At 43.3% G+C, this 25,384-nt stretch overlaps 1 protein-coding gene across 1 annotated transcript in view; it reads right to left on the bottom strand.

Moving 5' to 3' along the window:
- LOC137379357 (cadherin-related family member 3-like) overlaps positions 1-25,384 on the bottom strand; it is an 88,335-nt gene that overhangs the window by 18,278 nt on the left and 44,673 nt on the right. Inside the window, exons 6-13 of the mRNA XM_068050063.1 lie at positions 25,273-25,377; positions 24,238-24,386; positions 18,638-18,827; positions 11,434-11,596; positions 9,135-9,237; positions 4,956-5,054; positions 4,108-4,207; positions 2,329-2,612 (exon numbers count right to left, since the gene is read on the bottom strand). Coding sequence (XP_067906164.1) covers positions 2,329-2,612; positions 4,108-4,207; positions 4,956-5,054; positions 9,135-9,237; positions 11,434-11,596; positions 18,638-18,827; positions 24,238-24,386; positions 25,273-25,377 — 1,193 coding nt within the window. The remainder of the gene's footprint in view (positions 1-2,328; positions 2,613-4,107; positions 4,208-4,955; positions 5,055-9,134; positions 9,238-11,433; positions 11,597-18,637; positions 18,828-24,237; positions 24,387-25,272; positions 25,378-25,384) is intronic.

Below are 25,384 nucleotides of genomic sequence, written 5' to 3'. Positions count from 1 at the left end.
CTTTGGCTCCCGAGGCCAGTCGCAGATGCTCATCAGTCTGCAAACTGACAGCGGAACCGAGCAGAAGACGGCGATGTCGTCCATGTACAGCGAGACTTTTACCTGAGTGCCTCACACTGCCTGGGATTGTCGCCCCTCTTATGCCCGCATCCTTCCTAATGGCAAAAGGTTCAATAAAGCAAACAAACAAGACCGGGGAGAGAGGACAGCCCTGTCTGACTCCAGATTGGATCGGGAAACTTTCTGATTCCCACCCATTGATTGAGACTGTGCTACTGATGTTTGTGTACTGATAACAGAGCTCTCTCTCTCTACTTTTTGGAAGAAGTAATGTGAGCACGTCTCACCCCGCTCGATGGAGCGGACTCTGGACTGGAAGATGATCTTGGAGGCCTCCATGGCAAAGAGTGAGGCCTGCTGACTCTTCACCTCATGGAGGTCCTCATTGACCTCGACCCCCATCGACTGCAGCCGGCGCAGATTTTGCATTCTTTTCTGGAGTCGGGACATTTCCCTCTGTCTCTCTCTCGTCCTCTGAACACCTTTTGAAGATAAAGAACCTCTTGATGTTCTCCTTGATCGCCTCCCACCAGTGAACAGGAGACTCAAAGAGGGGTTTCACGGTTCTCCAACCTTTGTAATCCCTTTTGAGTTCCTCAACGTTCTCTGGGGCTAGCAGTGTAGCATTGAGCTTCCATGTCCCCCTGCCAACCCGCTGTCACTTACAGGATGACCAATCGGCCAGTAATCGGCAATGGTCGGAGAAGAACACCGGCTTGTCGTCGGTGGATCTGATCGTGACAGCATGGGACACAAACAGGAAGTCAATCCTGGAAAGGGCAGACCCGTTCGGTCTTGACCAGGTGTATCTACACTGTGCTCCATGTGCAGGGTTTGCTGAAGACATCATGCAGCTTGGCATCTTTTACTGTTTCCATTAGGAATCTGGACGTAGCGTCCAGTTTGCTGTCGTCACAGCCGGATCGTCCAGCTGCATCGATGATGCAGTTGAAGTCACCGCCTAGAATGACCGGCCTGGACGTCGCCAGCAGCAGTGGGAGCTGCTGGAAGACGGTCAGCCGCTCGCTGCATTGAACCGGGGCATACATGTTGATCAACCGGAGTGGAGCATTGTTGTACATTACATCTGCTACGAGGAGGCGACCACCAACCACCTCCTTAACATCGGAGATGGTGAAGTTACCTCCCCGCAGCAGAATACCCAGGCTGGAGGAACGGGAATCATTACCCCCCGACCAGATCGATGGCCCATGGGACCACCATCGTAACCATTGCCTGTATGGGCTCAGGTGTGGTATTCCACACTCCTGCAGAAACAGTAGGTTGGCTTTGACCTTGGCGAGGTAGTCCAAAGTTGAAACACATCGCGTAGTGGATTTAATGCTACGCACGTTAATTGAAGCAATCTTTATACCCATTTTTAAGTTAGTTTTTGCTTCCCACACCATTTGTCCTTGCAAGTCCCAGTCCTTCCATATTTTCCTGCATACCCATAGTGTACGCAAGCTGTTTCACGTTTGTTGGGCTCAGAAACCCCTCCTGGTTCCTCATGCAGGGTTTGTTCCGCTGGGGTGACATCGGCGTGCATCTTGTAGGCAGCAAGGCTTGGGCTGTCCTCTGCTGTTGGTATCGTTCCCCTCTGTTGCTCCTCGAAAACATCACTGCTCCCAGCTTCCCGGAGCTGGAGTGCGCCCAACGCTTCTTTGTTCTCGGTGTCCCGGAGCTGGAGTGCACTGGGCATGTCGCTGGGTTCGGTGCTTTGGGTTTGGGGTGCGCTTGGCCCATCACAGCTTCCAGTGCCTCAGAGCTGGGGGGCTTTATCTTCCAGCTCCTTTGAGTTCTGCCACTTCTTTGGCAGGTGCCGTCATTCCGGCCCTTCCTCGTTGAGTAAAGAGGAGCTGACGTAGTCTGTCTCAGACAGTAGTCTCCTCTTGCCACTGGTTTGGGTGATGGCCTATTCCATTTTTGGAGGTTTTTTCTTTGTGGTTTTCCTTTGTACCACCTGCCATTGACCAGTTTGTCCATCTGCTGCCTCCTCCTCCATTGATTCTGTCTGTAGCGGAGGGGTTTCCAGGCACAGGGTAGGTGTTGGGTCACTGGTTTCAGCTGCCTTCCCTTTCTTCTCCTTCTCAGGTAGACTTTCCTCGCTGCGGAGAGGGTTGCTTGTCTCCTTCACAGCACCAGACGCATTCATCGTTCCTTCTCCTGGCCTTTCCTTGGATCTTGCCGCCTGAGCATAACTGAGGCAGCGTTTGGGGCAGGTTTTGTAGAGGTGACCTGCCTCACCACACAGGTTGCAGCACTTACTCTGTTTACATTCCTTGGTCTGATAGTCTTCCTTCTTGCAGGTCTTGCAGATGACTGTGCTGCAGTTAGCTGCCATGTGACCAGATTTGCCACGGGTGTGACAGACTCGGGGCTGCCCCGCATAGACCGAGAAGCCTCGACTTCCCCCGATAGCGAAGCTGGAGCGAGGATGGATGATGGCTCCATTGGCAGCGACCTTTAAGGTCACCTTGACCTGCCGCTTTCTGGTCCAAATTCCAAATGGGTCCTTGACATCAGTGCTGCTGCCAGCCACCTCGACGTACCTGGCGAGGAAGGTGAGTACATCCACGACAGGAACAAGGGGGTTGTAGAGGTGAATTGTCACCACCCGGTCACATTGCGACGGCAGCGTGAAGAGTGGCTCCACTGTGAGGATCGACAGCGGCACCTGGTTTCCCTTCTCCTTGAACACCTTCAGGAACTTGATGCTTCCCGCCACGTTCTTGAACGTCATGTCAAAATATCCACTGCTGGGGATGTCCTGCAGGCAGAAGATGTACGCAGGTTGGAACCCACAGCAATCAATAAGGATTTTCTTAATGAAGAAGGTTCGGTCTACAGGTGCACCTCCTTCATTAACCTTCACCACCACCCGAACGGTGTTTCGCCCTCCCTGGCCTGAAGCTCTAGAATTGGTTACAGCCATTTTACTCAAAACCTACCTGGAACAGGATCATGGTCTCGCCCCTGTCAGGTACAAACCCCTTATGTATTTGTGGAGAGACACAAACAATGCTGCACATTACCAAAGAGTGTTCCCTCTACAGACTAAGTGGCAGACTGATCACCTTAAACTCAGCAAATGAAGAGGCTATCGCTTGGCTCCGGGGATTTGCATTCACTAAATCAATGCTCCTATGAAGTGCCTTGAGACATTTTACTATGGTAAAGACACTCTTTAAATGCAAGTAGTTCTTGTCTTCTTTGAAATGCTAATCAGCGGTGCTTGTGGGAATGGTTAACGATGCCCCTAGAAAATGTGGCATATTACAATGGAGAAGGCATGCAATTCCCATTTTTTCTGCTTATGAAGATTTTCCCAACTTATTCATGCTACATTCTGGAAATTGCACTATTTAAGAGCAGTCATTATTAATCATGCCGATGTGATACATTGTGTATGCCTACTCACCTCACTTTCTGTTGGAAGGTTTCTAGGCTTCCAATTTTTCCATTTTCACATGAACACAGTGCAATGTTACACCTTGTTGCACTGTTACAATGTTACACTGTTGTAATCATGGTGTGCTAAAGTCTTTGCTATCTTAGTTTTACAAATCCCATGTCTTCATTGTTAAAAGTACTGGAAAATATCAGTGATTTAAGGAGATCTGCAGACTAAATTAACATTAAATACAACAGCAAAATTACAAATCAATTTTAAATTGCAATTTGTCTCCAGTGTCTATAACGGCAGCAAAGTTTTTGTTCAAATATGACAACACTGTTTTATTTCAATTAATATAACCATTCGGTTGCTTTGTGATAACTTATTGCACGTTTATGGTGAGCTCTCACATTTTGATTGATAACGCCCCTGTGAAGCACCTTGGGATGTTTTGCTATATCAATGTGCGATATAAATTCAAGTTGTTGTTCGTAACAAATTGGTCAGATTGGGTGTTTCTGGATTTGTAACTAATTAAATAGTTAGAACACAGTTATCCAGCAGCTTGGGATAAAGAGACACTTCTCCATTTCTGAGATAAATTGTTGGAATACAGAGCAAAATCTTATTTATTAAAATTAAATTCTTACAATGGGCTACAAACTGTTAACGGAAGAAGAGCTTCGACATGGATTCCAAATGAGTCATGGTTGACCGCATCCTGCTTTCTATCTTGGGGCACGCTATTGTCTGAATAATAATGATAACAGAATCCAGGTTTGCTGAAAGTAAATTGGATGAAACACCACATGGAGATTTGTTGTTAGAATGACTTAATTTCCCACGTAGTTTGTGTGACTACAGCATTAGGGTGGCACTGCATCATTTATTTCCCGAAGAAATTAATGTTTAACTGATCCATACCGGTTTTATTCCAAATCATTGTTACGGTCAATTCTGTGCCTTGACTCATTCTCCCCATGCAAAAGATCAGCGAAAGCAAGTTTCCTGCAGTAATGCCAATTCTTCATGGACTTAAATTCATGCTCAAAATTTTAGGCACAGCAAAATTCAAAGTCAATAATTCCGGTATTTTGCAGCTTTTTATAAATTTCTCATTTCTGAGACCTGCACCAGTATTTTCTGTATATTTGAATGTTTATGGCATCAGAATGTCATCAGAAGGTAAAAACTGCCACAATAGAATGTTTTGAAACCTGCTGTGCTTAATGAACATAAATGATGGTTTGATAGTTCAAACTTTAATTTTCTTGGCATCAATAAGATAAATGGGACCTAAAGCAAGGTTTATATTATGCTCTTTCCTCAAGCCCAGATTAGTTTATGCTTATTATACATTATATATATATATAATTATATGCTTGTTATACATCAATGTTTATCATTCGGCTGTTGGAAAAAAGTCTCATGCTCCTTCACCAGAAATTAAAGAACTGAATGAGATATTTTACCTCCGTGCCACTGGATGTTTACTTACTTTCACTGAATTCAGATATGTTGAAAGTATAAGACGTTTGAGTGAAAGATGGACGAAATTCATCTACTGGCGTTACTCTGACATACACAGTCACTGTATCTAGGTGAGATAAATCAGGCAGTCAGAAAATGACCATTATATTAGTAGATTCCTGTGTCATATTTCACATAAAGCATGCAATCTTTTTAGTGTACGATTAGAAAGTACTGCGTTTCAGTACATTAGATGAATTCGAGAGAATGCTTGTTTTCAGTTTTCTTACTACTGTAATGCTTGCTTCTAAGTACAATATACCTAGAAAATCAACTCAAAAAGAAACTAAAAAGACTTGACAGGGAATTACTAAAATCTAGGGGGCTAAAGTTGACAGCCCCTGAAACCAGGAATCATAATGCATGACTAAGCCATGCACATTGAGTGCCAACTTTGTGCTGTCTGCTGTTCTAAATGATACCAGTGTCCAACCAGCGTTAAAGGCACTGTTGATTAACTGGATGCTTGAGCAGGGGGCCAATAGTGTGAGTGGCTAGCACCACTTAAAGCTAATCTGCACTGCTTAATGCTAGTTTACACCTCTTAAAATGGAGGGGCATTGTGGCTGAAGCAGGTGCTGAGAGTTCCGTGGGAGCTGAATCTGACCCTAAAAAAAAAAGGTTTTCAGATGCAGTACTGGAGGCCTCAGTAGAGGAGGTGGACAGGATTACAGATGTCCTGTTTCCACAGGGGTCCCTCCAGACACGCACTCAGAAGGCAGTAGGAGCAAGTAATCATGGAGGTCAATGCCAGGAGTAAAGCCCCAAGAATTGGATGCAGTGCGTCAAGAAGTACAATGACCTCATATGAGGGGTTAAGGTCAGTGAATGCATCTTCAAATGCCATATCCCTACACCACTAACCTCAGACATTGCTCAATTCACCATACCCCAATCACATAGGCCACAACTGGAGTATTGTGTCCAGTTCTGATCACCACAGTTTAGGAAGGATGTGCAGGACCTTGAGAGGGTGCAGAGGAGATTTACCAGAATGATTCCTGGGGTGGGGGATTTTAATTACAAGGTTAGGTTAGAAAAACTGGGCTTGTTCTCCTTAGAACAAAGGAGATTGAAGGGAGATTTAAAAGAGGTGTACAAGATGATAGGTTTTGATAAGTTAGACAAGGAAAATTTGTTCCCATTAACTAATGGTACAAGGACTAGGGATACATATTGAAGGTTTTGCGCAAAAGATGCGAGGGGAATATGAGCAAGAATATTTTTACGCAGCGAGTGGTAATGACCTGGAACTCACCAAGGATGGTGGAAGCGGAGATGATCAATGACTTCAAGGGGAAATTGGATGGCCACTTCAAGGATATCGACTTGCATTGCTATGAAGATCAAGCAGCTGAGTAGGACTGAGTAGTTAAGTGGAGAGTGGGCATGGACCCGATGGGCCAAATGGCCTCCTTCTGTGCTGTAAATGACTCTATCAGGACAAAGTCCTTGCCTCAGCTCACCCTGTAAATTTTGGCAAATTTAAAGATATCTGGAAACCACCACTCTATAATCGCAGCAGCAGTCAGTAGAAGTCAATTAGCAACTAACCTTCAAGTAGTTCATGATCTCTTTAAATAGTGCTAGTGAGGGGTGGTGGGTGGTGCATGATGCCAATATCATCACCCTCTATAAGAACAAGGGTGACTGCGGTGACTGCAACATCTACTGTGGAATCTCCCTGCTTAGCCTTCACTCAAGTCGTTTTAAACAGGCTCCAGAAGATGGCTGAGTTTGTCTACCCTAACCAGAGTGTGGCTTTCGAGCAGTGAGATCCACTATTGTCATGCTGTTCTCTCTTCGCCAGCTACAGGAGAAATGCCGCGAACAACAGATGCCCCTCTACGTTCTTTCATAGATCTCACCAAAGCCTTTGACCTCGTCAGCAGACATGGTCTCTTCAGACTACTAGCAAAGATTGGATGTCCACCAAAGCTACTGAGTATCATCACCTCATTCCATGACAATATGAAAGGCACGATTCAGCATAGCAGCACCTCATCAGACCCCTTTCCTATCCTAAGTGGCGTGAAACAGGGCTGTGTTCTCGCACCCACACTGTTTGAGATCTTCTCACTGCTGCTCTCTCATGTGTTTAAGTCTTCAGAAGAAGGAATTTTCCTCCACACAAGATCAGATGGCAGATTGTTCAACCTGGCCCGTCTTAGAGCGAAGACCAAAGTGTGGAAAGTCCTCATCAGAGAACTCCTGTTTGCTGACAATGCTGCATTAACATCCCACACTGAAGAGAGTCTGCAAGATGCATCGACAGCCTTGCGGCTGCTTGCCTCACCATCAATTTCAAGAAAACGAACATCATGGGACAGGGCATCAGAAATGCTTCATCCATCAATATCGGCAACCACGCTCTGGAAGTAGTTCAAGAGTTCACCTACCTAGGCTCAACTATTACCAGTAACCTGTCTCTCGATGCAGAAATCAACAAGCGCATGGGAAAGGAGTCTGCTGCTATGTCCAGACTGGCCAAGAGAGTGTGGGAAAACGACGCGCTGACACGGAACACAAACGTCCGAGTGTTTCAAGCCTGTGTCCTCAATACCTTGCTCTACGGCAGCGAGGCCTGGACAATGTATCTCAGCTAAGAGCAATGTCTCAACGCATTCCATCTTCGCTGTCTCTGGAGCATCCTTGGCATCAGGTGGCAGGACCATATCTGTACACCCCACTGAGCCAGCGGTGACTGAGATGTCTTGGCCATGTGAGCCGCATGGAAGGCGGTGGATCCCCAAGGACGTATTGTACAGCGAGCTCGTCACTGGTATCAGACCCGTCCATGTCTCCGCTTTAAAGACGTTTGCAAATGCGACATGAAGTCCTGTGACATTGACCACAAGTCATGGGAGTCAGTTGCCGGCAATCGCCAGAGCTGGCGGGCAACCATAAAGGCGGGGCTGAAGAGAGGCCAGTCGAAGAGACTCAGCAGTTGGCAGGAAAAGAGACAGAAGTGTAAGGAGAGAGCCAACTGTGTAACAGCCCCGACAACCAACTTCACCTGCAGCGCTTGTGGAAGAGTCTGTCACTCTAGAATTCGCCTGTGTAGCCACTCCAGGCGCTGCTTCACAAACCACTGACCAGCTCTAGGCACATATCCATTGTCTCTCGAGACAAGGAGGCCAAAAAGGAAAGGAAAAAAGGAGTTCATGATCTCTTTAAATAGTGCTGGTGAGGTGGGGAGGGGGGGGGGGGGCGTCCTTCCTGCTGCTGAATGCACATTCAGGTGTGCGCAGTTAAGAGACAGCGTTAGTTGGACCGTTGAGTCCCAAAATGGCAGTTCTCATGTTACACACTGACGTCATGATCTGCCTGCTCTGCATACTTCTGGCAGATGCTCCCTGCATGTGTTAACGCCCTCACCAAAATACACTTTACATCAGATACGTGCTCAGATGCCTTGAGGTCATTTTCGAGCCAAAATGTTATTCATGGTGCTGAAAAACTGGGCAATAAGGAGCTGAATTTTCCATCTTTGAGAATAGAAAATTCTTTTTTCTGCCAGTAATAGTGTAATTGATTTATTCATTCTCAACATCAGCTGAGTTCCCAGCCAAAAGATAATTGTAAAATAAATTCCTACTTTCTTAAAAATAAGTTGCAATAACATGTATTTGATTTGTAATCATGTTCTATAGTTTTATTTTAAGCCAATTTGTTTCAACCACACTTTCAGACAGTGCATTCCAGATCATAACAAATATGTAAAAAAAAAAATTCTCATCTCCCTCTGGTTCATTTGCCAATTATCTTAAATTTCTGTCCTCTGGTCACTGAGCCTCCTGCCAGTGGGAAAACAGTTTCTCCCTAACTATATCAAAATCCTTCATAATTTTGAATATTTCTATTACATCTCCCCTTAACCTTCTCTGCTCTAAGGAGAACAATCCCAACTTCTCTAGTCTATCAACACAATAAAAAAAAAAAATCAATCAAGCACTAAACTACTGGAAAGCAGAACTGAAGATATGTACAAAATTGTTGAAAATAAATAAACTCCGACTGGAATTTCTTACCTAAACTGTGGAATTAATATTCCAATCTTGTAATTTTTCAAAGTGAAAACAAAGTCCTTTTTTAACTTAGAAAATAGAATTTGTTCATTTTTGATTCCTTAAGGCTAGTCACTTACCCTGGTAATGTGGTGGGGCAGTATCTGTGACAACTACTGCCATCACATAGACATTGTTATCTTCAAAATTAGTAGCAGCTTCAAAGTCCAAGTTTCCAATAACCTACCAGAACAAAATGGTGGGCATTAATTGTCATGGAGACTTCAGCACCCTGAAATAGCTGAACAACTACATGGAAGTTGTGCTTGAATTTTTTGAGTTTGACACTGGTCAAAATCTTAGCCTTATTTCCATTCCATGTAAACCAATGTAATTGATTATCAGGAGTAAAGCTGAGGAACAAGAGTAACAGCAATCTGGTAAACAGCAGTCAACATTGCTTTAGATGAGAAAGATCCTTCTTTGAAAAAGTGACAACTCAAATCAACTGGTAAACTCTATGATGTTGTGTACTTGGAGTTCCTAAAGGCATTTGATAACTTCTACACTATTATTAATCAAACTCAATGATAAGAAACTGGGTGAAGGGTAGAAAAACAGGTACAGTTTAGACGAGTAATATAAGGCGGTGGAGAAGTTCTGATTGAGGTGACTCGAGGCTTGGTGTTGGGACTACTCCTGTTTCTAATTTAGATCAGTGACTTGGATTCTGATACTCAAAATAAATTGGTTAAATTTGCAGATGGAAGCAAACTAGAAAGGCTAATAAAATTGAAATGGGTAGCCCAGAACTTACAGAAAGAGGTAAACAAAATCCGAGTGGATCAAACAATGACAGATGAAATTTAATGCAGAAAGTTTAAAGTATTGCACACAGGAAAAATTCCTAAAAGAAATTTTCATGAATGGTGTGAGCTAACCAAGGATGAAGCTGAAAGAGACCTAAGAGTCTTAATAGATTCAATGGTCATTTGTCCAGTCAATGCAGAGTAATAATCAACAAACCTAATAATATGTTGAACTACATACAGGTAGATAAAACTGTAGGATACAAGTCAACAGAAGCCGTAATCAAACTGTGCAGTGATCTAGTCAGACTACTCCTTGCATACTGTGTCCAGTTCTGGTTGCTGAGAAATAAAAAAGGCATTCAAGTGCTGGAGAAAGTGCAGAAAGGAGCCACAAAGCTGATCCTTAGGGGCAGAGGTCTGAGTTATGAGGAAAGATGGGAGAGAGTTGAGCATTTTATCTTGGAAAGGAGGTATCTGAGTATTGATTTTGTGGGTATATATCCTGGTAAATATTATGGAATATTGCTTTACATTAAACAGTGGGAATAGGACAATCGGACACAGGATCAAATGAGTAAAAGCTAACTTTGGACTTAAGTCAGGAAATGATCCATCATGTAGAGGGTGACCATACTTGGAATGGACTTCAACTATAGTGAATGATTTTGTGTAATATGTTTCTTTATTTTTTTAAATTGGAATATTAAATGGGTTAGGCTTGTATTGCAGAGTGGTGTTTCAGTGAATATCAGCAATGTGGTGTGTCAGTGGTGTTTTAGACGTCTTGTTACAAGAACTGATCCTACAAAAAACTTTCTCACTAAGGTAATAAGTTGATTATTAAAGGTGTTTTAAAAAAAAAAAATATCCTTCATTCCATCTCGAAGACCACTTGACCATCCAATTATCCTCCTTCTTTCTCTCCTATCAGCTTCATTTATAGAGAACAAAAAGTATGCTTAAAGCTATTTTACAGCTTTTGTTTTTTTTCTCCCTCTACTTCTTTGTTGGGGAACAATTGCACTGTGTCTGCAGCTCCATGCTACCTTGTCGAGGTAGCCCTTGTCATGTGAGAGCCAAGACAATGGGACATGGGATCAGAATTAACAAGACCAATCAGATCTCCACCTTATGTAATAGATCTAGTTGATTTTCACCCTCCCCCCCCCACCCCCTGCACCAAGCCTCCCACCGCAACCTCCCCATCTTCCCAGCCAGTGGACACGAATGCCAAAAATGGTGCTCCTAGATTTGACTTGGTTGAAACTTGCTACTGCAGAAAATTCCAAGGCCTTTCCTGGGGACTGTGGCACAGTACGTAGAAACATAGAAAATAGGAGCAGGAGTAGGCCATTCGGCCCTTCGGACCTGCTGCGCCATTCAAAAAAGGTCATGGCTGATCATCTCATTCAGTACCCTGTTCCTGCTTTCTCCCCATATCCCTTGATCCCTTTGGCATGAGGTGCCTTTACCAGTGAGCCATCATGCGAGCTTTGTTTGGCTGTCATAGAAATTCATCAGAGTTTTTTTCAATTGGAGGTTCAGTTTTTCCTATAAAGTCATTATTTGTTAACTGGCTGATTTGGCATTTATCCAGTATGTATGCTGAAAGGTGAAACTCTCATACCACAATAGTATTATTCTTCCCATCCATAGCAAATCGTTCATCAGTCCTGAGGCCAGGCTGAAGTGAAGTAGTGAACTGGCTGTTTGCAAGATCGGCATCATTATCTTTGCAGGATATGGTAACAATTGCTGCACCCTTTTCAGTTGTTTCTGGTACCTGAATGCTAAAAAAAAAAAGACAAAATGAGCAGTTGTGTCTTTTTCAGAATTCCTAATTTTAAGTTCTTTATGAATTTCCTTGTTTTATATCTATCTCTGACATTATTAAATGTTACGACTGAGGCATGAGGAGTACGCTGTTTATTCTAGTTCCACTTCTCCACGGGTCAAAACATATATTTAAATTTTTTCCCACTTAGCGATATGGTCAATCATAGACTATGTTTTTATCCCAGAATAAAACACACCAACCAGATTTCTTCAATAAACAATAAAATTATCAGTTTATTTTAAAACAAGTCTTAACCAGTAATGAAGTAAAGCGTAAACGCACAGATTGATATATTAAAGTTCCCTTATTACCTTTGCCCCTCACACTCACACACACATACACCAGTTAACTGGAAAAATAAAGGGATTTTTGTTTTTAGAGCTCTATTACAGAAGTAAAAAACACTTGGTCTGAATACTTGCTCATTCTTGAAGAAACAGCAGATGAGATATTTTGGGTTCCAAAACTGGCATACAATCTGCCCTCCGAATACACATAGACTGGTCATTGGAATCTTTTGGAAAAATTCTGTTTAGGCGGCATTGAGAATTAATTTAGCAGGCTTTTCTTCAAAGAAGGAGACAAAGTGAGTTGACACAGTGGACTTCTCAGGGACTTTTAGAAAGGTGCTGGAAAGCTGAGCTGGCTTGTGGTCTTCTCTCCTTCATTGGGAATTCTTTTCTCTCCTTGGATGTTTTCTCCCTTTTTATACAGTTCAATCCCAACTTAAAACAATTCAAAAGCGAAACAGACAACAGAAGGTCAACCTTTTGACTTCCATCTATCTTGACATGTAACTTCTTTGTAAACAACTTCTCCAGGTGTCCAAAATTCTTTGTTGTTTATTGAGCTGGAAGTCAGATGGGTTCCGGGAAAGGCTTGTTTTCCTCACAAGACCTTTCAGTGCCCCTTTTTAAAACATTCCCAGGAACTGTTCTTCGAAGTCAAATGGCCTTTACATGACCGCCTTTGAAAACCCCAAAGTTTAACATTTCTTCAATCTTTTGAAAATGAATCCTCAAAAAATATATTTAACAAAACACAGAGGCACTTTTGTAACACAACCTTGAATAACAGTTTTGTATAGTAGGTGACATTCAAAACAAAGTGCAACCAGGCACAAGGAAACATAGCAGGTATCTCACAAAATGGTGTATAGCAATCAGAGAGAGTTCAAAAAGACTTGTACAAATTGCACTGGCATACAAGGGCCATCAGATTTCCCTTAGCATATTATATGTTCTGGTTGATAAGTGATGGTTAACTCTGCAGATAATGAAATAAAAACCCAGGCAACAATAGTGTCTGAGGCAGAATTTCCCAGGCAGAAGTGAGGTTTGAAATTTCCCTGCTGGCTATTTGGATTAATATAGAAAGGTAAGGCAATATCAAAGCAGAGATTTCATTTGTGGCATAAAATTATGATCCCCGTGGAGACCAGCAACAAACCAAAAGAATCGAATCCACCAGTTGACCCCAATTTAGGAGACAAAAACCAAATGGACAAAATTTCACTTTTATAAATTTTACTTAAACACTCAAACCAAAACCAACAAAATTAAGCATGCAGTATCAGTTAAACCACGATTGATGTATGTATATCTTAAAGGTTACGCATTACTTAGTAGATGCAACAATGCTTGTCTTTAAGAATCTTCTGAATAGTCTTATCAGAAAGATGGCACCAAACAATACCACAGTACAACAAAATCAGGAACTTCGTCAGGTGGTTTTCTAAGTCCTGTCCTCCAGGATGCAGATATGGAAATAATGATGTCCTGTCGATAACGAGCGATTCAATTTTCCCTTTAATGGTTTAGTCTTGTTGCATCACAAACAACCTTGGCCTCGCCACAACTGTTTTGTTGGCGTATTTCCACTGATTACTCTTTCAGTCACTGAAGACAATTGCCATAAGTCATTCACCGATGGCCAATCCTCAGAAGCCAAGCCCCTCTGCTTGTAGACTGCCTCTTTATTACAACTGCCTGCTGATTTATTTCACACACACACATACACACACAAACAGAGCAGTCAGTTTTAGCTCCAAGCAGCTTTTCTGAAAGCACCACAACCTGCTGCTTGATTCCCCACAGCAGACCAGAAATCAGGAGCCAAACTCAGTGCCTTGTCCACTCTGGAGGCCTTTTAGTATTGGACAATCTTTTCAAGCCACTTGTTGATTTACATTTATAGCAGAGACATCCATTCCAGCATGCTCTTTCTTGCAGTCTGTGTAATCTTGTAAAACCTGAAACCCAAGTTCCAGTCTCTGGTTTAAAAAAAAAATGTTTGTTTTGTTAATCTCGTTCTGATGTCCCAGAAAATTGAAGCTTTTAGTTTATTTTACAAATCAGGGTCTGTCTCAAAAACCATACTTTAAATCCAAAGTCAGAGCACCTAACAGTCCATTCAACAGGTCAGCTGTATAGAACACAAGCTGCACATGAGGACTCCAACATAATATTTATGAGTGTAACTACAGTTCTGGCAATCTTTACGATGCTGCTGTCATAATCTTGGAAAAATCCAATACTTTGGCCACCTCTGAAGGGGAACCAATAATATGGTCCCATTGTGCAGTTGGTAGGACTTCTCTTTCAGTCTGTTGTGCTGTGACAGCGCTTTTAGCTGATATCCAGCTAGAAAGTGAGGTCAGCAGGTCAACATAAATTAGCAGTGTTCCTACCACACATCCAATTGTGCGTTGGGAGTAAACAAATGGAATATCTTAAGTCAGTAGCTGTAAAAGGGCCTTGCCCATATCCTAACTTACACTAAATCCATTTCACCCTTCACCAACCAACATGCCTCCCAGTCCAGCAATGCCTTGATTTTTAAAATCTCATCATTTGTTTTCATATCCCTCCATGACCTCGCCCCCTTCCTATTCCTGTAATCTCCTCCAGTCACACAACCCTCTGAGAACTCTGATTTTCTCCAACTCTGGCCACTTGTGCATCCCTGATTTCCTTTGTCCCTCCTTTGGCTGTCTAGACTCGAAGCTCTGGAATTCCCTCCCTAAACCTCCCTACCTCACTACCTCTCTGTTCTCCTTTAAGACATCTCTTAAAACCAACCTCTTTGACAAGCTTTTGGCTACCTGTCCTAATATCTCCTTACACAGCTTGGTATCAAATTTTGTGTGATGATTCTCCTGTGAAGTGCCTTGGGATGTTATACTATATTAAAGGTGCTATACAAATGGAAGCTGTTGTTCTTGTATCTTTTTAACTGTCCTGCTACTGAAGATGGTGAAATGGTTCCACCAAAGAAGCACTGCCTTTAATTTGAAGATGGACCCTTAGAGGTTTCACTGCAGATGGTGTTCCCACAAATAGTTGTTGCTATTTGCAGTGAAGAGACCTCCCAAATCCCACCAGATCAACCTGGATAGAAGTTGCAGAAAGGGTGAATGCCACCTCCAATGTACCCCATAGTGAGAGCATTTGCAGAAGAAATTTGCAAGTTTCGTGTTGCTGGCACTTGTATGTTCATAGACTCCCAATAAGCTGACTAGTGGGCTAGGCTACTTGAGTGACACAGCATGATGCCTGTTACGTACGTCTCCTGCTTTTTTATCTTTCTTGCACCAACATCTGTCCCATTTCTAGCTAAGAGCAAGGAGAAACTGCAAATGTTGGAAATTTGAAATAAAAACAGAAAATGTCGGAAATGTACAGGTCAGCCAACATCTGCAAAAAGAAAAGACGGATCATGATGCTTGTGATAAGTAGCCTTCATCACACCTGAAATCTTAGACTCTGTCTTTTCCTCTTTTTACAGGTCCTGTCTGACCTCTTTATTTCTAGTATTTTCTGCTTTAATTTCTCTTTTTTATCTATTTGCAGGAGACGTACGTAACAGGCGTCATGTTATGCAGAGCAAAGGCTCCCACACACTTACAATTTTTGGCTGTTTATGAGAGGAAACTCTATATTCTAGACTTGAAGACGATAGTACGAGTAATGGAAAAGTCCTCCCCAACCTCACACCAGTACCACTCTTTTCTTTCCATTCTTGATCTACTGACACAAGGTATTCGTCTTGGCTCAGTGAGTCAGCAGGTTGTGGGTTCAAGCCTTCCTCCAGAGAGTTAAGCACATAATCTAGTCTGACACCTCAGTGCACTGTTGAGGGTGCACTGCACTGTCAGAGGTGCCATTTCTGGATGGGACATTAAACTGAGACCCCGTCTGACTTCTGAGGATCTCATGGCACTGTATGAAGAAGAGCAAGGGAATTCTCCATGGTGTCCTGGCCAATATTTATCACTCAAACAACATCACTAAAAATAGATTATCTGGTTATTATCTCATTGCTGTCAGTGGAACCTTGCTGTGTGCAAATTAGCTGCCATGTTTCATAAATTACAACTGTGACTGCACTTCAAAAGGACTTAATTGGTTGTAAACTACTTTGGGACATCCTGAAATCATGGAAGGTGCTGATATAAATTTTTCTTTCTTTCTTTTACTCAATCATTACGCAATCACTCAATCTCAAATGCAGTCCTGCAGCACAACACTATCATGTTTCAAAGGGTGTCTTGATGACAGTCTAATAAAATGTTTTTTTTTATCCATTAAGTAACTTATGGCAGAAGCCATTGGTTGTCTTGAACCAAATATTTAAGAGCATCCTGTGTCACTCCAATAGTGGCAAGTACTGCAGCTACATCCACTTTTGGAGATTTTGATGGTGAACTTCAAAAGGGAGCATCAGGTGAAGCACTGAGCATCAGTAAGGAGGAGCAAGTGATGGGAGCACTGATAAAGCCCAAGTTTCTCACCAAAAGGCCACTTGTGCAATCCTTCATCTACTAAGTCAAAATATTTGGACCTCAAGAGTGGTCTACAAATGCAGTTTGTTGGCTAAGCATCAGCTTTCATGTAGCTATTTGAGATTGTGCCACATGGCCTGCGAAGTCTGGGACATCTATATGGGGTCTACGACCTGCTTCTGTACAATGTTGCCTTACCATCTGACTGAACTGCGGCATATCAAGGAGAGCCTTGGTACTCTATGGCCATCTGCAGTTGAGCCCTCTATTCCCACCCTTTGGCTGAAGTTCTAAACTTTGGAATGGCTTGACTGCAGTTTACAGAAATATTGGCCTCCAATCTTCGCTATGTTGGGGGATCTAAATTAAACAGCCATAACAAGGGACTTCAGCAACCTCACTGTTGCATAGTAACCTACTTTCTAGACATGCTGAGAGACTGCTCAGAAAAAACAAAATGTTGCAGCTGGTAAGATAATGGTGTCTCTTGGGGTGTTGCCACATCTGTACTGCCTAACCACCCTGCCCAAATGACACCAGATGTGTCATAGCTCATGGGTAGCAAAGGCAACAGTACCCACGGATGTTACTATATTCAAGTGACCCAGCATAAAAGGGTACAGGAGTACTGCCACCCCTACAGGCAAACACTGACACCCAGCTAATATCCATCCTACTTCCTCCTCCCACTGGCAAAAACTTTGAAGAAGTGAGTGGTTAGAAAGTAGAAGACACAATCTGTACACTTCCACAATGGGGAAGCTGGCTATCCTTAATTAACTTGAACCTCTCTAAGTGTCTGTTGATTTTTTCCCCTGATTATTGTTTCTAAAACCTTACCCATCACTGATGTTAAGCCAACTGGCCTTAGTTGCTAAGACTCTCCTTACACCCTTTCTTGAATAAGGATGTCACATTTGCCACTCTCCATTGATTGTCATAAGCTGCCAGCTTAGTGGGCATTAATGTACATGATTCTGTACCAATGATCATAGACCAGCGGCACAGTCATGAAATGGAAAACCTTTGTATCCCATGTCATCACTGCTGGTTGTGAGATTTGATAGTTTTTTCTTGGTAACAGAAGAATATAAGGACAAAAATGCAACCCAACTACCATCTGGACAGCGACTAACAGAGGTATCTCTGTCATTCAAGTTGATTCACGGTCTGGCTCCAGGTGACTACAAAATTCTGTAACTGCTTCCCTTCTGAATCATACACAGTTCCCTTGAAAATTTCCAGGTACAATTGACTTGGGCAGTATTCGTGGTGGCAGTATAAGGATACTACTTTTTAACCTCCTAGGATGGGAATGCATCTGCCTTGCATGCTGCCTCCACTGCCACCTCCTCTTCCTCAGGTCCAGAAGATTGCTATGCCATGTTGAGTCTCTGGATAATTGGCGTGCCATTGACAACCAGTTAACCATTGGAGATAGGTTGCAACTTCAATGAGGCATGAACTACTCAGTGGTGAAACTGAAAATGGCAGCATATTCATTGGCATTTCTTCCATTTTCAGGAGCTAACATGGCTGAACAGATGATCACCTAATGCCCATATTATGTGGACACTGAGCAATTGAAGCATCGTTCAGACATTTTTAAGGCATTATGTGATTTTCACTTGACTTATTTCCATGGCCTTCATGAGTATAGTGGATGTGCAGCTCCTAAGCACCACATGATGCTATGCGAAGAGGCACAGAACAAGCCTGAGTGTCCAATAATCTGAGTGACTTGCCCCAATGTACCCCATGATCTGATATAAACTCAATGCCTTACATCCTGCCTCCATCACCACCTCCTCTTCCTCCAGGACCAGGACTTTGAAAAATATTTCATAGGCATTTAAATGTAAAGAGTGTGTGTGAGTTTTCCAGTTTTTTTGGCATCCCTGTGCCGTTCATCATATGCTTTGTAGGCAAGTGATTCAGTTACAGGCTACCTCCAGTGTTCTTCTGTATCTTGCCGTACAGTACAAGCCCATACCATTCAATATTTTAATTTAAAAACAGTAAAGAACCTCATTAAACAAAATCAAATGCAATAGCTGGAAGTCCATTCCAGTCTTGCCATACATTGCACGCAGAATAAATCTCCCCTTATAAATGGCCAGTTCCCCATTGTGCAGTGGGATCTACCATCACCTCGTGGAATTCTTTTGGTTTTACCAACATTTACAGGAACAAAATGAATTCACAAAGTACCTGTGTGTATGTGGGAAACAGGAGGGCTGATTATCGTTGATATCTCTTACGATGACTATTACTGTCAGTGAGGCCGTATGTCCTCCAAAAGGGCTGTCTTTAGCAGCAACTTCAAATTCTTGAGTTGGAAAATCTCTGAAAGGTCCATTGTCTCTGTCAATTATTGTCAATACAATCAGCTCACCTGTAACTGCAGTAGAAAACAACCACACGGCACTTAGAAAAGTATTTTGCTTTGTAAACTTCAAAATAAGAGCAATCCCTGCTGGAAACCTTTGCCACATCAGGTAAGGGAAGGATCCAACTCGATTGTAACTCCATTCCCTCTCCCTCATTCCAGGGTCAGAAAAGCCTGTTAAAACTCATAGGTGACCAAGTTGGTTACAGGAGGGCTGCTGTTATCAGTGAAACCGCACGCCAGTAAGGACTCAATCCATTCAGGAAAGCTGGGGTGAAAATGAAAAAGAAACGGGAAGTGTTAATAAAGAGCACTTTGCCTTTCAGCTGGTGAATAAAAGGGAGATAGAAGGACTAGCGAAATTGCAAAAAGATTTGCAAGCATGGTACCAGAACTCAGAGATTACAGCTATCAAAGATTGAACGTGTTGGGACTTCTCTTTGGAAAGGAGAAGACTTAGAGGAGACCTGATGATGGTCTTTAAAATTATGAATGGGTTGGACGAGGTGATGTGAACACAATGGGTGGAGTGCTGCTGCATTCCTGACGGCCGGACCGGAAGTTGTCGTAATTTCAGCTCCCACTGTAAATTCCGTTTCCCAAGCAATTTTGTATTTAAATTAGCCATGCAGCGATGGGCACGGGGAACACATGGAATTGTGTGGCAGGGGTGGCCTTTCATTGGTGGAATCTGCCGTCACTGCCCCAAGCACCATGATCGCCACAGATATAAAACATTCCGTGCTTGCAGACTCAAGGATCAGCAGCCGTCCTTTCATGTAAGTATCTTCTGACTAACTTAAATTGAAGCTAAATCAAAATGTTTTTACCTCCATTATTTTGTGTAGGTCACCACCAACTTCATTTTTTTCCCCTATAGCCAAAGTGAGTGACATGGCAGCCATCAAGCAGCGTCCCATCCCACGGTTCAGTGATGTCTCTCTGCAGGTTCTCCTCCAGGTGGTCAGGGAAAGACGGGAGGCCCTCTTCCCCGCATGTCTAGTACGAAGGCCCTGCCACTTCACCAAGGCAGCCTGGATGGAGGTAGCAGAGGAATAACTCTTAGAACATGGGTGCAGTGCCACAAACGAATCAACGACTTGTTCAGATCAGCGAGAGTAAGTGGTCCTGGCAAAGCTGCTGCATTAATTTTTTCCATGGCTCTGTGTCTTTAAGGCAGAGGGTATGCAAGGAATGCAGTGGAATGCATGAGCAGCCTTGGTGCCATTCACTAAATGATGAAGATTGGCATTGTTTATGTGATTGGATGTGTCGTGCGAAAGCCAACGCAGAATGAGTGATGTTGCTGCATGTATGCAATGGTTATGATGTGTCATTTGCCATGTCATTAAATCTCACTGCTGCAGGATAAACGAAGCCACCACCAGCGTGAACATGATAAGATGGGAGGAGGTGTCCCTGAAATCAGGCTGCTGACCACGTTAATGGGGAGGCTTCGGAGATCGCTAAAGAGGAGGGAGGCAGGGGGAGTGGAGATGGCGAGGCAGGAGCCACAAAACATAAGGATGAAGTGTCATCTCTGCTCTTGCAACCATATGTGGAAACTGAAGGAAATTGTGTGAACTCATGTGAAGCACATGCTTAAGGTCCCTCTGTTTGTGTTTCCACTGCAGGTGCCCATACTCAAGTTGCACAATGCCATGTGGCCCAAGATTCCTCCTCTGGGGAAGGAAGAAGAAGCCAATGTCCCAGAGGGTGCATCGTCACCTGGCTCTTCTTCCACCTCCCCCAGTGCAGATACATCCACATGATCTGTGGAGGTTTAAGATTAGAAGCTGGGTCACAAGCTGGTGTGCACAACACCGACACGTCCCAGCAGCTAAGGGAGCATGTACCAGCCGGGTCCCCTGACAATCGGAGGGCTGCTGGGGACCAACCCCCTGCTCAGCCTCACGCTTATGATGAGCCTCTGTTTGTTGCTACGAGAAGTCTGCTGGATGTGCAGCAAAGCCATGTGGAAAATATGTTGGAAATGCCTGAAGTCATGTGTAGCTTTGCTTGTGCCATGTCCCAGGCATTTGATGATGTGGCTTATTGTTGGCTGAAACGTACATAAATTAGGTTCTCCCTGATGTCCCTTGCATGTCTCTCCATGGCCCTCATATAGATGACTGCATCGTTGTCATTGTTGTCCTCTTCCTCACCCTCTTCATAGTCATCCTCATATGAGGAGGACTGGTGTTCCTCCTTTTCCTCTGCCTGCAGAATGTTGCTGCGCCTAATTGCAAGGTTGTGCAAAGCACAGCAGGCAACGATTATTCGTGACACCCTCTGTGGTGTGTACTGAAGAGCCCCTCCAGACCTGTCAAGGCAACTGAATCACATTTTCAGCATGCCAATGGTGTGTTCAATGATGGCTCTGGTGGATATGTGAGTGACATTGTACCTCCCTTCAGCAGCACATTGGGGATGACATACTGGATTCATCAACCATGTACAAAGAGGGTAAACCTTGTCACGCAGGATCCATCCATTCACTTTCGCAGGTTCCTCGAAAACTGCTGGCAGTTGGGAGTTCCTCAAAATATAGGAGTCATGACAGCTCCCTGGGAAACGTGTGCAAACATGCATGATTCTTCTCCTGTGGTCACAAACCAGCTGTACGTTTAAAGAGTGGAAGCCTTTGCGGTTAACAAAGCCAGCAGGCTGGTCCCAGGGAACTCTAATGGCCACATGAGTACAGTCTAGGGAAGTCAGTGATGGCACCGAAGGCCGCAGACCTTGCTGACGGCTGTCCTCGTCTACAGGTAAGTAGATGAAATTATTGGCACATCGTAAAAGGGCATCGGTCACCTCTTTGATGCACCTGTGGGCCGCAGACTATGAGATGCCACATATGTCGCCCGAGGATCCCTGGAAGGAGCTGCTGGAGAAAAAATTGAGTGCAGCAGTCACCTTGAGGGCAACTGGCGTGGGATTCCCACCGAAGCCGAGCGGCTGCAGGTCCTACAAATTTCTGTAAACATTTCACGTGACATCCTTCGGCATCTCTGGCATTGCCTCTCTGACATTTGAAGGTAATTTGTCCTTGTCCTGAGGATGCGATCACGTGCCAGTGCCTGTATTCAATAAGACCATTCCAGGATGTTATCATTTGGAGCATCCTCACCTTCCTGTTCTGCCTGTTACTGGTGCTCAGGCATCATGAGTCAAGGGAAAAGAACCTCTCTTAATCTCTCTTTTTGCTCTTCTTCCTTTGGTACTCGACAAATTGGGTGTACAAGACCCATATCGCTGTTGCTTTTCTGAACAGTAAATAAGCAGAACCTGGCGATTCAGCCCTCTGTTGCTAGTGAGCTGAAACATCAAAGTAATAAACAGCTCCCTTATATCTGCCTTTAAATTGCAGCCAGGTAGAAGACACTGTTGTTTGTCTCCTCGCACTCTCCTTCTAATCCTTGAATGTCCACGTGGTTCCCATTGTTGGAGAAAATGGTGCACATGGAATTCAGGGCAAGTCTCCCCACCTTCCAACCTCCTCCTGCAACCTTCCAGCTTGAACCCATCACTCTTGACCCACTCAGAGCTACTTCCCTCTGTTAACATTGAGCCTCCCCCCCTTGACCATGCACAGTGTAATCATCAATGTATTCATGACATTCCTCCCCCCATTCTTACTCCTGTTACTGTCGACATGCCAACTCTTATCCTTGAACCTCCTCACATTGAACTGACCGTTCCTGCCAAGTCCTGTTCCCCTCCATATGAAGCCGTCCAATACCCACTCATTAGTCTTGACCTTCCCCCATGCAGAATCCATTTGTCCCCATTGACTGTGACCGTTCCCTCTGCTAGCCAGTGCCCTCAATTTACCCCAGAGCTCCTTGACATTGACAACACTCATCCCTCCCTTGCCAAATATCTTCACACTGTACTGATCTAATCCACCCACCACCTCCGCAAATGACAAAATGCAGCTTCATCATCCACATCAGCCATTCAACAACTGGATGCACCACTCCACCCTACCCCACTCATCAATGCACACAATCAACCCTTCCCGAGTACCCTGCCTTGCTCTTCCATGTAGTCCCCGCCCATGCCGTTTCCTGAGATGATTCAGCCTTGCTGGTGCCGAGCCTGGAGACAAACATCCATTCCAATGCTGGTGTTAGTTTAGCAGCTGAGTGAAAGAGAGAAGAGCACAGTCCTGACTGAACTGCACAAATCCAACTGTTGCACGGCATGTTGAAACATTCGTGAACCGGGTGGCACGGGACGATCACTCGCCGTCCACTTATTCTGGCAGGTAGGACTAAATCGTAACTATACATAGGGTAATGAATATTCATGTTATTTGAATGAATGCAAAGCTGCAATCCGCCATCACACTTAGGAATCCCTGGAATGCCACAAACCCGCCACTAACATAATTCCTCTAAAATATCCCGCCATCAGGAATCCGAATAAAACACATCCCACCTAATTATATCACCCCACATGCCGCCAAATCCGCCATGGCGGACAGCATAAAATTCCCTCCAAGGTTTCCACTTGTAGAGGCCGTACCTTTAAGATAGCTACTAATGAATCCAATAGGAAGATAAGGAGAAATTTCTTTCCTCACAGAGTGTATTTAGAATCTGGAACTCACCATTGAAGGAAGTTAAGAGTTTAGATGCTTTCAAAAGGAAACCAAATGAGTACATGAGGAAGAAAAGTAATATAAAGGTATGCTGAAAGGCAGATGGAATGGAAAAAGACCGGTGTGGAGTATGAACACCTGAAAGAAAAGTTGGGCCAAATGGTCTATTTCTGTCTTGTATATCGATGTAATTCTTGCCACGGACCGTTTTTTCCCTCTAATCTGTTGTCATGTTTGGAATTATGTGAACATTTTATAAGAATTTGTGTCATTTAGTAACCTGTAATAGAAAACAAGAGTGAGCCTTCTAATACTCTACTTTTATTCAAGTGAAGCATCATAAAGATTGCAAAAGCCTTTTCTGACTCGTAGTGCCTTATTCATTACACTAATCTTGCATTGTAAAATGCTGTTAGAATCTCTGTGTGGCAATAGCTTTGTTTGGATTGTGTAACAATGTTATCAATACAGATTCTTTGGTGTTATTTAAAAATGCTAAACTAAACTCAGCATTAATATGATATATTTTTTCTGTCTCATGTGGCTAAGGAAGATATACAATTATATTTTTTGCATGTAAAAATATTCCAAAGAAGTGAACATCCAAGGATAGATTAACTGATTGTTGGAGTATTTATTCTGATGTATTCAGCTGGTGAATAGTATACGTCGAGAGTTTGTGCTTTGTACTCTAAGTTTCCTCTTGCCTCCAGGCTCGGCACCAGCATGGCTGCAATCCCCAAATAGTTGGTACGTTTTAAATGCTAAGCTCTGGTTATATTTTAGTGGAGGATGTTTATCTTGTATTTCACATACCCGAGTTAATGGTGAAGTATCGGTTTGCAGAGCTCATGAAATAAATCAAACTGCTTGATGCGTCATCATCATCGGAATCGTAGGCTGTAACCTTTCCGATTACTGAATTTGGGGGCTTTTCTTCAAAAATGTTCAATATTGTTTTATTTCTGGAACAGATACAAAGGACCCAGAATATAACAACAGCTGGCGCACACGGTGCCGATTCGGCAAAACCAATGAATTTATTTGCTTGAAGTTATGTCCAAAGCATAAGATAAAACATGAGCTCTTATAGGTTTTCTGAAGTAATTTTTCATGTAAAAAGGAAAGTTGTAAATGGGGTACGATACTGTAGCAGTTGTGCTACAGGACTAATAATACAGAGAACATGATCTTAAATCCCACCATGGCAGACAGAGAATTTTCAATTCAGTTTTTAAAAAAAATCTGGGAATCAAAAGTTGGCATCAGTAAGAGTGACCATACGAAGCTCTTGGATTGTTGTGAAAAGCCAAGTGATTCATTCATGTCCTTTAGGGAAGGAAACCTGTTCTGCTGACTTACTTCCACACCAACATCGTTTACTTTTAACTGCCCTCTGTTCAGGTGTAGCAAGCCACCGAGTTGCATCAAAACTGTTACCAGCAGTTCAAGAAGAAGGGCATCACCACCTTAGGATAATTAGGGATGAGCAATAAATGCCAGCCTTGACAGCAATGCCAACATCCCGAGAAATAATACGTATTTTTTAAATGATGGCAACCTGAAACAAAAACAGCAATCGGTGGAAATACACCGATCATTTAGCTTTCTTTCTTTCTTCAAATTAATGTTCTAAGCGTCTGCCTTCATCAGAAATGAGGCTTCAGAACCAGTTAGTGACTAATTGACCTGTGCATATCCAGCATTTTCTTGCTTTATCATGGAACAGACTTGCAGTTTTCAACCTTTTATTTTCATTGCCCTCTTTCCTACAGCTGCATCTGCCCAGCTACAGGTTGTGAGCCTTGGCCTTCATTAAGTTAGAAGGAAAAGTAATATTTATGTACTTACTCTTTAAAGACAGGCCAGTTGTCATTCAAGTTAACCAAATTAACCACCACAATCGCAGTGATGCTATTACCTGTTGCATCCTTTACTGTCACTAACACACTGAAGCTGTGAA

This window comes from Heterodontus francisci, chromosome 18 (assembly GCF_036365525.1).
Source record: "Heterodontus francisci isolate sHetFra1 chromosome 18, sHetFra1.hap1, whole genome shotgun sequence".
In the NCBI taxonomy this organism is placed as follows: Eukaryota; Metazoa; Chordata; class Chondrichthyes; order Heterodontiformes; family Heterodontidae; genus Heterodontus; species Heterodontus francisci.
The sequence above is the reverse complement of the archived record's forward strand: the minus strand, read 5'-3'. Positions and strand labels throughout refer to the sequence as shown.